Consider the following 14,676-nt stretch of genomic DNA (forward strand, 5'->3'; position numbering starts at 1 on the left):
CTTTATGAAACCATCAGACAAAGGCCCTTTCAAAAATCTGTGTTTTTAAAAGTAACTGAATAATGAAAGGCAACGCAACGATATATTTTCCGAATTGGATAACATGAAGCAATTTACGTTTTAGAGCATTTATTTATTTTATTATAAATATAAGTACGTGTATTTTTAATACATTCTTTTTAATTTTTAATAAAATATTTTTTGTGTGGAAAAATGTTTAAACTCACAGACATAAGAAGGCTTTGTTTACTTTAAAGTTCATGATATTTAAAACTAATTTACTATTAGTTTTAAAACACGGGGCTTTTATTTTGTAAATAATACTTCCGCTCTATCGTTTTTCAGTACCGTTTCTAACTTCCCTTCACTTCTGCAAATCCCAGCCGTAATAATTTTAAATCACGCGAAGCAAAATCGAAAATATGAAAGATATGAGGGAAAATAAGTCCGTAAAATACACATAACACGTGTCTGTAAAGAATTTCTGTTCAACTGGATGTTTTAGATCCTCATCGGTCGCCAGTGATGTGGATTTAGCCGGATTTAACGTTATTATCAACTCGCGTGTGCTCATCTGTTATTCAGGATTATTGATCTGTTTTCAACACTAAATCACCCGAATAAGTTTATCCTCTTTATTATATGAGTAAAACATTTGTAGTGTAATGAGAACTGTATTTAATACCGAAACAACAAGCTTTTGTGAAGCAAAAACTGCTACAATGTCTGCTAGTTTAGCCCAGTGTTTACAACACTGTAATAAACATGTAACGTTATTATTGTAGTAACCACAACATCATCTAAAATATCTGCAATACAAAAATAAAGGTCTGTGTTGCTTAAAAAAAACATGCGATAACTGCGTGGGTTTTGAAGTGTTATGTCTGATATAAAGATATATATAAAACAAACTAAGTTAACAGTTAACGTAAATTATACGTTAGTTGTTATTTATATATCGGTAACATTTAACGTTACGTCTGCACTGATAGAGTGTTTTATTTTATTACTATATACTGATTTTAACAAACAACAATTGGCCGATACGCAATAGACATACATATACAACTCAATCCCTTAATGCAGTTTATAAAAAATTTTTATAAACTTGCAATGAACTAAATTTGAATTGTTATATACCGGTATGCCAGTTTTACGCTGTAGTCAAGTCAATACGCCGATCATTTAAAATCAAAGATGCACCGATAATACATTTTTCAATACGATACCTATTGCTGATTATCCAGACTGCCGATACTGATGCTGATACCAATAGTTTGGTGGTTATATCAACTTGCATTAACTAAATTATAAAGATTACATTTGTTGAATGTTATTCATATAATGACCAAAAATATTAGACATTAAACTAGTGATTTTTCTTTAAATTTTCTATACACAGAGTTCAAATTCATTGAATTTTCCTGATTGACAAGATATTTCGGCCATGATGATTATCGGCTATATTTAAACTACCAACCAATAGTGTGAAAATTTGCTTTCAGCGACCAATACCAACTATTGCATTTTTTTAAATATGCACATTTTTCAGCTCCCCTAGAGGTAAACATTTGATTTTTACTGCTTTGGAATCCATTCGGCGATCTCAGGGTCTGGCGGTACCACTTTTAGCATAGCTTAGCATAATCCATTAAATCTTATTAGACCATTAGCATCGCGCTAAAAATAACCAAAGAGTTTCGATATTTTGCGATATTTGTATAATATAAAAATCAAATGTTTAACTCTAGGGGAGCTAGAAAATGAGCCTGTTTAAAAAAAAAGTGGAGTGTCCCGATTATGAATATTGGTGACCGATACATCGGTGCATCTCTAGTAACAAAGTTGCTTTTTTTTAAATGGTCCTATTTTGGTTTTCACAGATAAAGAGATGGATGTTGAAGTGGTTAGTTTCCGTTTGCCTGGGCATGGAGACACAGCCATGAGTAATATGAACTCTCTGCGGTCACAGCAGCACTTCTGTGATGTCACCATTATGGCCGGGGGCAGACGAATGTTCAGGGGTCATAAGGTGGTACTGGCTGCTTGCTCTGCCTTTCTTAGAGACCAGTTTCTTCTGAACCCTTCATCAGAGCTACAGGTAAGAGTCTTACAAACACAGTTTGGAGCAGCCCGTAACTTTTTCTGGAGCTCTTGCTCTTCTGTTACTACACTTTGGTTACTGTACGTGTTGAGATTAAACATGACAGGTATTAGCAGTTGAACTGTATTTAGTGAGATAGTTCACCCAAAAATGAAATCATTTTCTCACTCTCATGCTGTTACAAACCTGTATGTCTTTGTTCTGATGACATCATGAATTCATGAAGGAAGATATTTGGAGGAATGTTTGTATTCTTTTATCCTACTATGGAAGTGAATGGGGCTCATGAGCGGTTTGGTTACAAACATTTCTCAAAATATCTTCTTTTGCGTTCATCAAAGCAAAGACATTCATACATGAGAATGAGTAAATAATGACTGAATTTTCATTTTGGGGTGAACTATCTCTTTAAATGTCTCCTTTATGACGCCCATAAAACAGCTTGAGATGTGACACCACAGCCAAAGACATCCATTTGTATGTAAATGTCTGAAACAACTGAAAAAACAGCAATAAATCCTAAGCATCAAGTAAACAATATTGAAGCTGAAGTGTATACCAGGCAGATGATCAAAGGTCTGGCTCTTCAAGACTATACTCTTAATGCTCTTAAACATGATTTATAGTTTATATATATAGTTTAGTTGTAAATCCATCCATTATTAATTTAATTATATTCAAAAACAAAAAAATTAACTGTAAGCCATGCAGAAGTTTGATTTTGTCAATGCCTTCACGTCTCCAGCAGGTGTCAATGTTGCACAGCTCAACAATTTTATGTGAGCTCCTCCAGTCCTGTTACACAGGGATGCTGCAGTTCAGTGCTAAAGAGATTGTGAACTACCTGACCGCCGCCAGTTACCTGCAGATGGAGCATGTGGTGGAGAAATGCAGAGGTGCCCTGACACAGTACATGCAGCCCCGGAGTCGCAGCCCGATGGTGACTATCACAAACCTTATCCCTTAAAGGTCCAATGTGGGGTTTTTTAGTAAGATCTCTTGACAGAAATGTAATATAATATACATAACTATATTATCAAGGATGTATAAAGATCTTACCTAATGAACTGAATTGTTATTATTACCTTAGAATGAGCTGGTTTTATATACATACCACGCAGGTTCCCTTACAAGAAGTCGCCATTTTGCACCGTCATGTTCCTACAGTAGCCTTGAGGGGACATTCCACTTTTTTTGAAGGTATGCTAATTTTCCAGCTCCCCTAGAGTTAAACATTTGATTCTTGCCGTTTTGGAGTCCATTCGGCTGATCTCCGGGTCTGGCAGTACCACTTTTAGCATAGCTTAGCACAATCCATTAAATCTGATTAGACCATTAGCATTGCGCTAAAAAATAAACGAAGAGTTACGATATTTTTCCTATTTAAAACTTGACTCTTCTGTAGTTATATCGTGTACTAAGACCGACGGAAAATTACTTTCAATAGCAGGGGACTATTTTCTGTCACGACGCGGGAGTGGAGTGAGGACACAAACGCAGAGTTCGGCAAATAAATAACATTTAATAATAAAATGGGGAAACAAAAACACGAGGAGTAACAGGGTAGCAAACACAGGAACATCCAAACGTGACACAGGAAACAGACAGGGTTGTAATGACAATCATCCGGCCACAGGTGTGAAACAGACAGCAGTATAAATACACAAACACTTAACAATGAACAGGTGTGATGAGGAATCAGTCCGTGAATTGTCCAGGTGACGTAATCGGAGACACAAACAAAACATGACACGGACTAGCCGTGACATTTTCGGACAGTGTGTAATATCACTACGCCTGCTGCAGCCATGTTACATCAGCAAAGTCCTTGATTATTACGCCAGAATAAGAGTATAGTTCCTAGCCATATCTGCCTAGAGAGTCGCAACTTTTATTTTCCGTCGGTCTTGGTGCACGGTGTGGCTACAGGGGAGTCAAGTTTTAAGTGGGAAAGATATCTAAACTTTTTGCTTATTTTTAGCGCGATGCTAATGGTCTAATCAGATTTAAGGGATTGTGCTAAGCTATGCTAAAAGTGCTTGCGCCAGACCCGGAGATCAGCTGAATGGATTCCAAAACGGTAAGAAGCTGGAAAATGAGCCTATTTTCAAAAAAAGTGGAGTGTCCCTTTAAATGGACAAACTACTCTACAGAGTGCATTTCAATTCCTCTGTCTTTGTGTTTTCCATTATCCTTCTGTTCAGAGTGTTAAAACTGAAGACCCCCAGTCCATGCCTGTGATGGTCAGTGGATCTCTGTCGTCCCCTTCTGACCGGGCATCATCGCACCCTCACAGCTCTGGAAAGGATGCTGAACATTCTGGCATTCATCACAGAGATCCCAGTGATTTGTCTATGCAGCATGTAAATATCTGTTGGATGGTATAGTGGTACAGAGAAAAAGATAAAGATAGATAATATGTAGCGATTCAAGATTATGGATGTTGTTTTGCTTTGGTAGGGTTTGTTACTGGTTAACTAGCTTGTTTTCACCTTGCTGCAGGTTAGAGGATCTGAGCCGTCTGGCCACTTCGGGGACGGCGGTGAGTCTGATGTCTTTCAAGTGCAAATCAGCGATGAACATCAAGATCCAGATAAGAACCTCAGTAATGACGAGATGAAAAGAGAACACGTTGTGATAGATGACCATGGTCAAGTGCTGGACACAGGTGGAGAGGAACCTAACATCGATGGTCGATCAAAAGGCATTCGAGGCGCCGGCCAAAGGTGGAGGCGAAGATACGGGGAGCACAGGGGAGGCAGAGGAAGGGGCTTTAAACCCAGGAAGCGATACACGTTCAAAGATCGCAAACCTCTGGGTAACTATCAGGAGGCGTGGCGATTTCCCACCCCGGATGAGATCATGGGTAGTTTCGGAGCGAACTTCGGTGGTGACTACCTATCCGGTCAGCATCTCGCAGATGGTTCGCTCCGCATGGATTACAGGATGGGCGAAGGACAAGATGAGGACGGCTCTGAAGGAGGTCCGTCCCACTTCGGTGTGGAAGCTTCTGGCGGGGAAGGGGCGATGGGAGTCGGGACACCGGCGAACGAGCACGGCACGGCCGACGAGTCGGTGGCGGTCGTCGGCTCCACGTCCTGCTCGGCGGGACCGGTGGTGTGCGAGGACTGCGGGCTTGCGTTTTCCTCGACGCAGGATTTGGCAGTGCATTCCCTGGCGACGCACCGACTGTACGTGTGTCCGTGCTGCGGTAAGAACTTCAGCCACTCCAGTAACCTCAACCGCCACATGATCGTCCACCGCGGAGTCGCCAAACTCCACTGCTGTCCCCTGTGCCACAAAACCTTCACTCAGAAGTCAACACTGTGCGACCACATGAACCTGCACAGCGGGGAGCGGCCACATATTTGCGCGTACTGCCACGTGAGCTTCGCCCACAAGCCCGCTCTACGTCGTCACCTGAAAGAGCAGCACGGAAGGACCACTGCCCAAAACTATCTGGAGATGCAGCGAAATAATGAAGATGCGGCTGGGGGTGTTGGAGGAGAGGTTTAGGGTACAGTTATAGGTATAGTTACAGTTAAAGTCAACATGAAATTTTGCTCTCCTTGTGCGCGATTCCTCAATGCGCGTTATTCCAAAGTGAAAAATCAAAGTAATCGAAATGTGACATACTTTGCTCTCTCTAAAGACCCAAATATACTTATAAAGTACGTATAAAGTTTTTTTACGCATACACAATTGTACCCACACAGTCTTGCAAAATATACTTCATTTGACTCGTACGCGTAAACAGACGTTCGCATGCCCATTGCGACAAATTACAATACCTCTCCTGGCCTACATACTTTATTTTTCTGAACGCACATACAACGTACAGTACATGTGTACTATTCTGATGCCGAATTTGTGCTGCGCACACTGTCCGCTGACCCTTATGTATGCGTAAAAGTGAAGTACAGCCTTACAAAGTACAGTTTTTTGCGTATACACAGACGTTTGACAACAAAATTGAATGCAACTCATGGGCTACATACTTCATACTCCTATAGGTGCATGCGGGACCTACGCATACAATTTACGAGGGGTTTCAAAAATCCATACAGTACGCACACACTCTTCTCATTCCGAACATTGCGTCACCGCACTGTGCGTAGACTCGCGTGTACGCGTAAAAAGTGGACCATACTTATGCTGCGTTCACACCAGCCATGGTAGAGGCATCAAGCGCGAGTGATTTCAATGTTAAGTCAATGTAAAGACGTGTTAACGCGCGTCTGGAGGTCTCGTGCCGCGCTAAACACATCTAGTATGCGCAAATGATGTGAATTGAGCGTTGCCGCTGGAAACGCGCGAGTTAAAAAAAAAGTGATCTTTGGTGGAAAAACACGCCATGTTAACCAATAACAGGAAGCGAGCAGAGTCGCAGAAGCCCCTCCCATGACGCAAATTTTTGCGTGAATGTCTCAATGAGTATGAAATCAGGGTAATGAGCAAAAAACTACCTGTGCCGATCAGTTTTTGTTTACGCCGTTTATGGGCTTTCCTCGATTAAAGAAAACTGTTTTATGTGTTTACATGACCCCACGTGTTATCAGTTTATTAAGCATAATCGGTGTAAGACTGTGCATGTAAACGCACTCACTGACTAGAATTTCACGCGCGGCATTCACGCACGAATGAAGCACACTCAAAATGTTCAAGCGTCCAACTACGCATGGTAGATGTGAATTTGACGCCTCAAGCGCGTCTGGTGTGAACCCACAGTTATGCTACGTACACACCAAATGCGGGACATCGTGTTACTCGCTCTAGATTACTTGTGGGATTTAACTTCGTGTCATGCAAATTTTTCGCTCTAGTTGAATATTTTCAACTTGGGCGAAAGATGCGTTTGAGGCAAATAGCGCATGTTTTCGCTGCAAAAGCACCGCCCATATCGCATTATTCGCATCGCCCCACGCGAGGACGCGTCTGATCGCGTCTCTGCATTGACTTTGTATGTAATCTACTCGCGCAAATCGTTGAACTCGCGTCTGGTGTAAACCCACAGTTAGGCATTTAAAGCGACTTTTCTTTTCCTTGTGGTTCACTTCATGTAGGCCACACTGACTATTGGTTAAGCACCAAATTAACCCATTACCAAAAAGCGATTTTAGCATTGTTTTAGTGTTGTAGGTGATGCAGACTTTCAATAAATTTGCCTATATTTAATTGCAATATTTCATTTGTAATGATCATTGGGAAACAAGGCTGAACTTTTAGCCTCTAAAACGCATTTTCAAAGTGTTTCTTGCGAATATACCATTTCATGCAGTTATACCTCGCGTTTCAATCGTATTTCATGTTGACTTTAATAGCAGTATAATGAATACATAGTTGCTTCACAGTAATACAGCATTGTCTATTAGTAATGTCACTGTGTGAATCTTAATACTGCCAAAGCTTTCCAGTTCTTCAGGCCAGAGAGTCTGAATGACGCGAGTGCCCTTATACTCTACACTCCTCTGTGTTTCTCACCAGGATAATGATCACAATGCAGATGATAATCTAGACTCATGAAGGGAAGTTCTAGCATGTGACTTGTAAAATGAGGGAAAAACAAGATGAGGACAAACTACGGCATGATTCTGTACTGTGGCGCGATGAAGAAAGTAACAAAACGTCAGTCTGTCATTTCAGTAGTGAAACTTAAGTGTATGTATGTCATAATTATATGGAAATAAAAGAAGCTTGTCTCATATGTTTCTCGCTGTAAGTTTATATTTAGTGTGTATTTATTGCCATTTAGTCATACATAAAGTCCCCCTTCAGAGGCCTGTTTGGAATGCACCCTTGCTTCCAGGTAAAAGAAAGTATACTTAAATAACGGCAAGTACGTTTTTAGTACATTGTTATTATTGTGCTAAATAATAGTGTAAAAGATATACACTACAAATATACTAAATAAAAATATAGGTCTACTTCAATAGTACCTTAGTGCACTTAAAAAAGTAAACTAAATACCAGTAATACTTAGTGTATTGAAAAATAAATGGTTTCTCAAAATATCACAGTTGAGTACACTATAAAACTGATTTTTGGATATTAAAGGGGTCATATTATGAGACTTTTTTAAGATGTAAAATATGTCTTTGGTGTCCCCAGAGTACATATGTAAAGTTTTAGCTCAAAATAACCCACAGATAATTTATTATAACACAGAAAATTGCCACTTTGTAGGTGCGACCAAAACTGCCGTTTTTGGGTGTCCTTTTAAATGCAAGTGAGCTGATGAAAAGCAAACACTGATCACAATGATGGTGGTTTGTTGAAATTCAAACTGTTTTCAAATTGTGCTGTCAATTTTTTTCTCTCTCTCTCTCTGCTCTTAATGGCAGTGCCATAGTTGGATGGTGCATATTAAGGGGCGGTATTATTATAAGAAGATCCCCTTCTGACATCACAAGAATGGTTTACCAAAACTAAGTTACTGGGTTGATTTTTTTCACATTTTCTAGGTTGATAGAAGCACTGGGGACCCAATCATAGCACTTAAACATGAAAAAATTCAGATTTTCATGATATGTCCCCTCTAAGTAAAAAATGACTGCATGAAAATAGTACATTTACTAAGAGTACTTAATTGTATTTTAGTGCACCTTTTTTCACTTGGGCACTTGGCAACACATTCAAGCAGATGCTGTTTATTTTAATCATTTGACTTAACTAATTCTCCAGCTATTAGAATTATAATCACATCTTGGATAGTTACGTGGTAAGTCACCTAGTTGAACCCAATAAGCATTACAAATTAGAAAGCATTTGAAGTCCGTGGAAAGTCCAATTTTAATGTGCTCTTGTTTTGTGACGCCACAAAAATGTGTTATTAACCACCCAGATGAATTTGAATGATCATTTAAAATACCGCCAAATAAATAAGTCATCAAAATCTGGATAAAACAGGCAGGATTCTCTGCCCTCAAACCCTGGGGGCGTGTCCTCTGGCTTAAACCACGCCCACTTGCAGGAAAGCTCCCAGTGTTTTATCATATATGGTAACCAAATATTTCAGGGGCCTCATTTATAAAGCGTGCGTACGCACAAATTTGATCGTAAAGTGTGCACATTGACAAGCGCTATTTTATATGTCAATGACATTATTTATGCTTCGTTTAAAGGCAGAGATCTGAAACTGCTCCGCTGCGCACAAGTTCAAGATCATTTGCGATTTATAGATTTCACATCTGATAGGAAGGGGTACGCGCGTTTTCTGAGCGTACGTTCGGTTTATGAATCACACGTACGCATTTTTGATAAATGATCAGAAGATCAAATGTAGGATGGTTTCTACGCAGCATTTTATAAATGAGGCCCAAAGTCTCTCTCAACCACTTTAACACATAACCTGAATTGATGCTGGTGATTTTATTAGGGGTGGGGCCATGCTCGTGGTGGCTCCAGTGCGTTATCAAACCACCGCTTTAGCCCTGCCCAAATAATCCTGAACACAGTAATGTGGAAAACTCTTTTGCAATACATTTACAATACATTGCATTTCAACAATACATTTTTTAAATAGATGTGTTAAGAAACAGTTCTGAAATGACTTTACACCAACGTTAACATTTTGTCTAATGTAAATGTTATTGGACTCCTATGTTAATGGTTTACATAACACTACACGCCTCATTATTTCTATATACCATTTACCTTGGGGCAAAACCAGAGCGCTGGCGGTTCTGAAGCTGATCTCATTGAATCAATAACATCTAATGTTTTGGATTGTTGCTGGAGACCACAACGCAGAGCTTTGCTGTAATTTAACCGTATTCATACACATGTGTTTACATTTGCCTGTTGCAATCGGTAAGTTATATGGAGAGGTATCAAAAAGTCTGAACATGCACATCATAAATATGAATGACTCTCCGCCGTAATTATTGAATGATACCTCGCACAGGATGACGGAAAACTTTATTGAATTATTTATTGATCGCAACAACATAAACCATGACTAAGCTTAAAGCGCTGAACAATAAACAGCTGTGGAGTACTCTAAAGACCAAAAATCCACAGCTCATGCTTGAAAAGTAACAGATTAATGTTATCAGTTCATCATAAACAAAACTTGCTGTAAGTAAACAAAAAAATCTTAGGAAACTGTAAATAACCATGTTATTTAAGGTAATCTTCACTGTAGACGACTTGGCTCCGCTTGTCCCTGTACGAGCCCTTGGCGCTGTTCTGCACGGCTGTGATAAAGACACAAAAATAGAAATGGGTTAGTCAGGGTGCCACACAGACAGTTTGACAGTTATTCTTGTGTAATGTCCTGATTTACCAAGAGTAGCCCAGACAGATTTCCCTGTGGCGGCATCAAGCATGGGCTGCTTCCTGGCGATGCTGACTTTGATGTTGACATCACCCACTGTAGTGCCATTCAGCTGGGAAAAAGAAAGAGTGGAAAATGTATGTAGCACACATGGAGTCACATCATGATATACTGTGTAGATATGCTACAATGTTCGCAGAGCAAAAAAACACAACAATAATGAAAGTGAGCTACAAAATCTGGGTATTGACGTCACAACCAGCACATAAACATATTACCATTTCAGTACTTAGCCACGGGATCCTATTGAATGCTGGTATGAACTACACTAGTACCCTGAAGTTAGCCAATCATAACCGAGCTCGTATACATACAGTCTTAAAGGAACACTCCACTTTTTTGAAAATATGCTCATTTTCCAGCTCCCATAGAGTTAAACATTTGATTTTTACAGTTTTGGAATCCATTCAGCCGATCTTCGGGTCTTGCGCTAGCACTTTTAGCATAGCTTAGCATAATTCATTGAATCTGATTAGACCATTAGCATAGTGTGTAGTGATATTATGCACTGCCCGAAAAAAGTCCCCTTGGTTTTTTCAATAGCAGGGGACTATTTTCAGGCGCTGCGTAATATCACTGCGCCTCCTACACCATGTTACGGCAGCAAAGTCCTTGATTATTACGCCAGAATGAGAGTATAGTTCCTAGCCATTTCAACCTAGAAAATAGCAAATTTTAATTTTCTGTCAGTCTTAGTACACAATGTAACTACAGAAGAGTCAAGTTTTAAATAGGAAAAATATCAAAACTCTTTGGTTATTTTTTAGCGCTATGCTAATGGTCTAATCAGATTCAATGGATTATGCTATATGCTAAAAGTAGTAGCGCCAGGCCCGGGGATCAGCTGAATGGATTCCAAGGCGGTGGGAATCAGGTGTTTAACTCTAGGGGAGAAAATGAGCATGTTTTCAAAAGAGGTGGAGTGTCCCTTTAATAGTACATTAGCAAATTACAAACAAATTTAGAGAGGGGGATAGGAAATTAATTTGAAATCTATCTTTGGTGCAAAATCTCATATGACATAATATAGGCACACCACGGGAATAAAATACTGCAAATGTGAAAACAACCCACCTCTGCAACGGCCTGGTCGGCTGACTCAATCTTCTCAAAGGTAACAAAGGCACAACTGATAAGAAAGAAAAAATATTACACATGCTTTGATCTAAGACGTGTTTACTAAGTCACACGCGCTCTATTTACTGGCATGTCTTATGTCAAAAAAACAGATTTTTCAACATCCCAACAAATGTGTCAATATATTATGTATCTTTTGAGCAATTCACCCTTCTCAAGGGTACATTAAAGGTCACCTAATATGGAAATTTTTCAAGGTGTAATATTAGTCTCAGGTGTTCCCATAATGTGGCTGTGATGTTTCAGATCCAAATACCCTATAGATCATTTATAACATCATGCTGAAAAGGCCCAGTTTTTGGTGAGTGCTGTTTTTGTGTGCGTGTCTCTTTAAATGCAAATGAGCTGCTGCTTCCCTCCCTTTTTAATGTTATCTATACTGAAATCATACACCGTTTTTAATAAGACAATCCCCTGACTTCACTGCTCATAATGAATGTTCGGTAATGAATTATGTAAAGCAGATTTCAAACAGAAACCTAACTGGTCTTCAGATGGTTGTGGGCGGGGCCTGTGCAAATTGATGTCACTTTGCTCAACAGCTTGTTCCATGAGACTGTTGGGGTTTTAAGTGGATTAAAAAAACAGGAGGGGGCAGATTTTTATTATTTTAAGTGACTTTCTCATATTAGGTGACCTTTAACATTCCAAAACTCCAGAAAGGATCAAAAATCCATCATACTTGCGTATAGAGTCCATAGTAAGATCGATAATGGTGCCATGTTGGGAAAATGCTGAGCGTAAGCTGTCCTCCACCAAACCTGTGCCGTTTACATACACTGTGTTTCCCTTCCGTGTACCTCGGCGCTCTGGATATGAATCAGATCCTGGACAGCATCAGAAAGGAGATTCAGGGCATCAGATTTTCAAAAGCCTAACATCAGTCACAACATTTTCTTTTATTAAAGGAACAGTATGTAGGATTGTGGCCAAAATTGGTACTGCAATCACAAAACTTGTGGTTAAAACTGGTACTGCAATTACACAACTGGTGGCCAATACACAACATGACAACATCAACATCAGTTGAGGACTGCAAACTTTTTAAAAGACAATATCCCGGACCACTGTTGTGAGTGATATAAATCTTTGAAATGAAAATGATTTCTTAATGTCTAGTGACATATCAGGGCCATTTTATGATTAATTGATATACATTTCTTACATACTGTTCCTTTAAATATAATCTTTATAAAAATTGTTGCTATTTACAAAACGTCAGGCGTTTTTGTTTTGTTTCAGAATTTAAAAGCGACTGCCCTGGCCTTACATTTTTTTTCCAAAGTTATTTAAAGATATTTTAAGTACTTCAAAACTTACGTCTGTAGGGCGTGTCTCTCTCTCTATCTCGCTCTCTTTCTCGGCTCCTGTCTCGATCACGGTCGCGTTCCCGCTCTTTGTCGCGGCCCCTGTCTCGCTCTCTTTCTCTGTCCCGCTCTCTTTCTCTGTCTCGATCTCTCTCCCATTCCATCTCTCTCTCTCGCTCGCGCTCGGCATCTCGACTCGACGACATTGCAGCCTCCTCGTCACGGGAGCGATCGCTAGTAACAAAACTGTAACGGGACAGTGAAAATCAGCCTTGAAATTTGACTGTAACTGTGTCTAATAGGTATTGTAGGTGTTAACAGTAATATTCTAGTCTCACCTCTCATACAGGGATTTCCTGTGGACTCGTTTAGCAGACTGTAATGGGAATTCAGGAAACTTTGATTAGGTCTATGTGTGAATTTGTGTAAATCGATCTGCTGTGCATTTACTATCCTCATCAGGAACAGGTCACAGTACTGACTTGTTCACAGATACGTATGCGTTTATTAAAAAAGGAAAAGCAATATTACATCAGGAGGCTCTTCATCTGTGGACACACTCCTCTGGAATGGAAGGAACGCTGGAACGGGACCTTTCTCTGGATCCTGTAAAACAAAAATTACATTTAGATTATCCAAACTTTAGATTTACTGTAAAATATCTAAAAATGTTTGCAATGTGTTGTCTTTTACCTTTAGTTTCCCTTCAAGTGTTCTAGAGCGCTTGAAGCCCGAGTTCTTGTTCTCTGATTTGATGGCACTGATGGCTCCAGACTTGATCAACATCTTTGCCTGTTCTGTTGCGGTCGCTGTGTCTACCACAGGTTGATCTGACAAAGCTTATTAGAGAGAAAGAGAGAGAGAGAGGGAGAAAAGCATAAAGTTAAAAGGGCTTTTAAGTAAACTTATTTCAAAAAGATTAGAGATCCACAGACTTACTGCGTTTCAGTCCAGTCTGACTTGTCTGATTGGTGGAGCTCTGTTTCTTCAGAGCTAACAGAGCCTTTTTCTACAGAACAGAAAACACAGACAATAATTCCATAAAAAATAGTGCACTAGACAATATAAATGTGCATTACAGTTCGTGTCCACGTCTGTTTGCTTTCACTTATAACTAGATTTCACCTTTTTCTTTAACTTGGCATATTTCTTTTGCAATGCCTCCTCTTCTTCTGTCAGTGAGCTGGGGAAAATCGCCATCTCGTTGGATGTCTATGAAGAAGAGCGAAATGTTTTAGATGTCTGCTATCTTTTTTAAATACTGCACATTATATGTATTAGAATGAAACGATAGCATAGTCAAATATGTGGCGATGAATGAACCGCATTTAGCGTGTATATTATCGGCAGCTTATTGTCGGCATTTTCGTTTCAACGGGATGTTCTTAAAGATTGTTTGTTATTATTTACAGGGTACATGAAATTTATACTTTATATTACATTACCTTATATTTTTAGATGATAGATTTGTAAGAATGAGCGTCTTCTGCAGACATGTCTCACTCGACGCATAAATATGACGTCATTTGTTGTTATCCGTAGAACTGCAGCGTATATAAGCTTATTTCTGTTTTGTTTATTTAATTTGTTAGATCTGTTTTGTTTATTTAATTTGTTAGATCTATCTTGTATAGTCTATATGTAATTTTTGGTTTGTTAATTTGTATATTCCCCTGGCACTTTTGTAATGCTCGTGTTGTTAAGTAGTAATAAAAAAACGTATATAAGCTTTATTTGTTTGAGTAACGAAATTGTTATAACCTATTTTGATGTTTGCCATTATTGTGTTCTTT

The 14,676-nt window shown here is 39.2% G+C and overlaps 2 protein-coding genes across 2 annotated transcripts; one reads left to right on the plus strand and one right to left on the minus strand.

Moving 5' to 3' along the window:
• Positions 1-341: 341 nt before the first annotated feature.
• LOC129455528 (uncharacterized) lies at positions 342-7,808 on the plus strand. Its single transcript, XM_055220290.2, has 5 exons — positions 342-620; positions 1,884-2,101; positions 2,850-3,044; positions 4,309-4,467; positions 4,607-7,808. Exons 2-5 carry the CDS (start codon positions 1,892-1,894, stop codon positions 5,618-5,620), a joined length of 1,578 nt encoding a protein of 525 aa, XP_055076265.1. The 5' UTR covers positions 342-620; positions 1,884-1,891; the 3' UTR covers positions 5,621-7,808.
• A 2,176-nt stretch (positions 7,809-9,984) lies between these two features.
• Positions 9,985-14,486, minus strand: nelfe (negative elongation factor complex member E). Its single transcript, XM_055220071.2, has 11 exons — positions 14,329-14,486; positions 14,009-14,095; positions 13,823-13,892; positions 13,577-13,722; positions 13,415-13,489; positions 13,222-13,259; positions 12,897-13,129; positions 12,259-12,403; positions 11,514-11,568; positions 10,389-10,491; positions 9,985-10,299 (listed from the first exon to the last, which is right to left on the minus strand). Exons 2-11 carry the CDS (start codon positions 14,081-14,083, stop codon positions 10,223-10,225), a joined length of 1,017 nt encoding a protein of 338 aa, XP_055076046.1. The 5' UTR covers positions 14,084-14,095; positions 14,329-14,486; the 3' UTR covers positions 9,985-10,222.
• Positions 14,487-14,676: the final 190 nt, after the last annotated feature.

Source organism: Misgurnus anguillicaudatus, chromosome 20 (assembly GCF_027580225.2).
Source record: "Misgurnus anguillicaudatus chromosome 20, ASM2758022v2, whole genome shotgun sequence".
NCBI classification, from domain to species: Eukaryota; Metazoa; Chordata; class Actinopteri; order Cypriniformes; family Cobitidae; genus Misgurnus; species Misgurnus anguillicaudatus.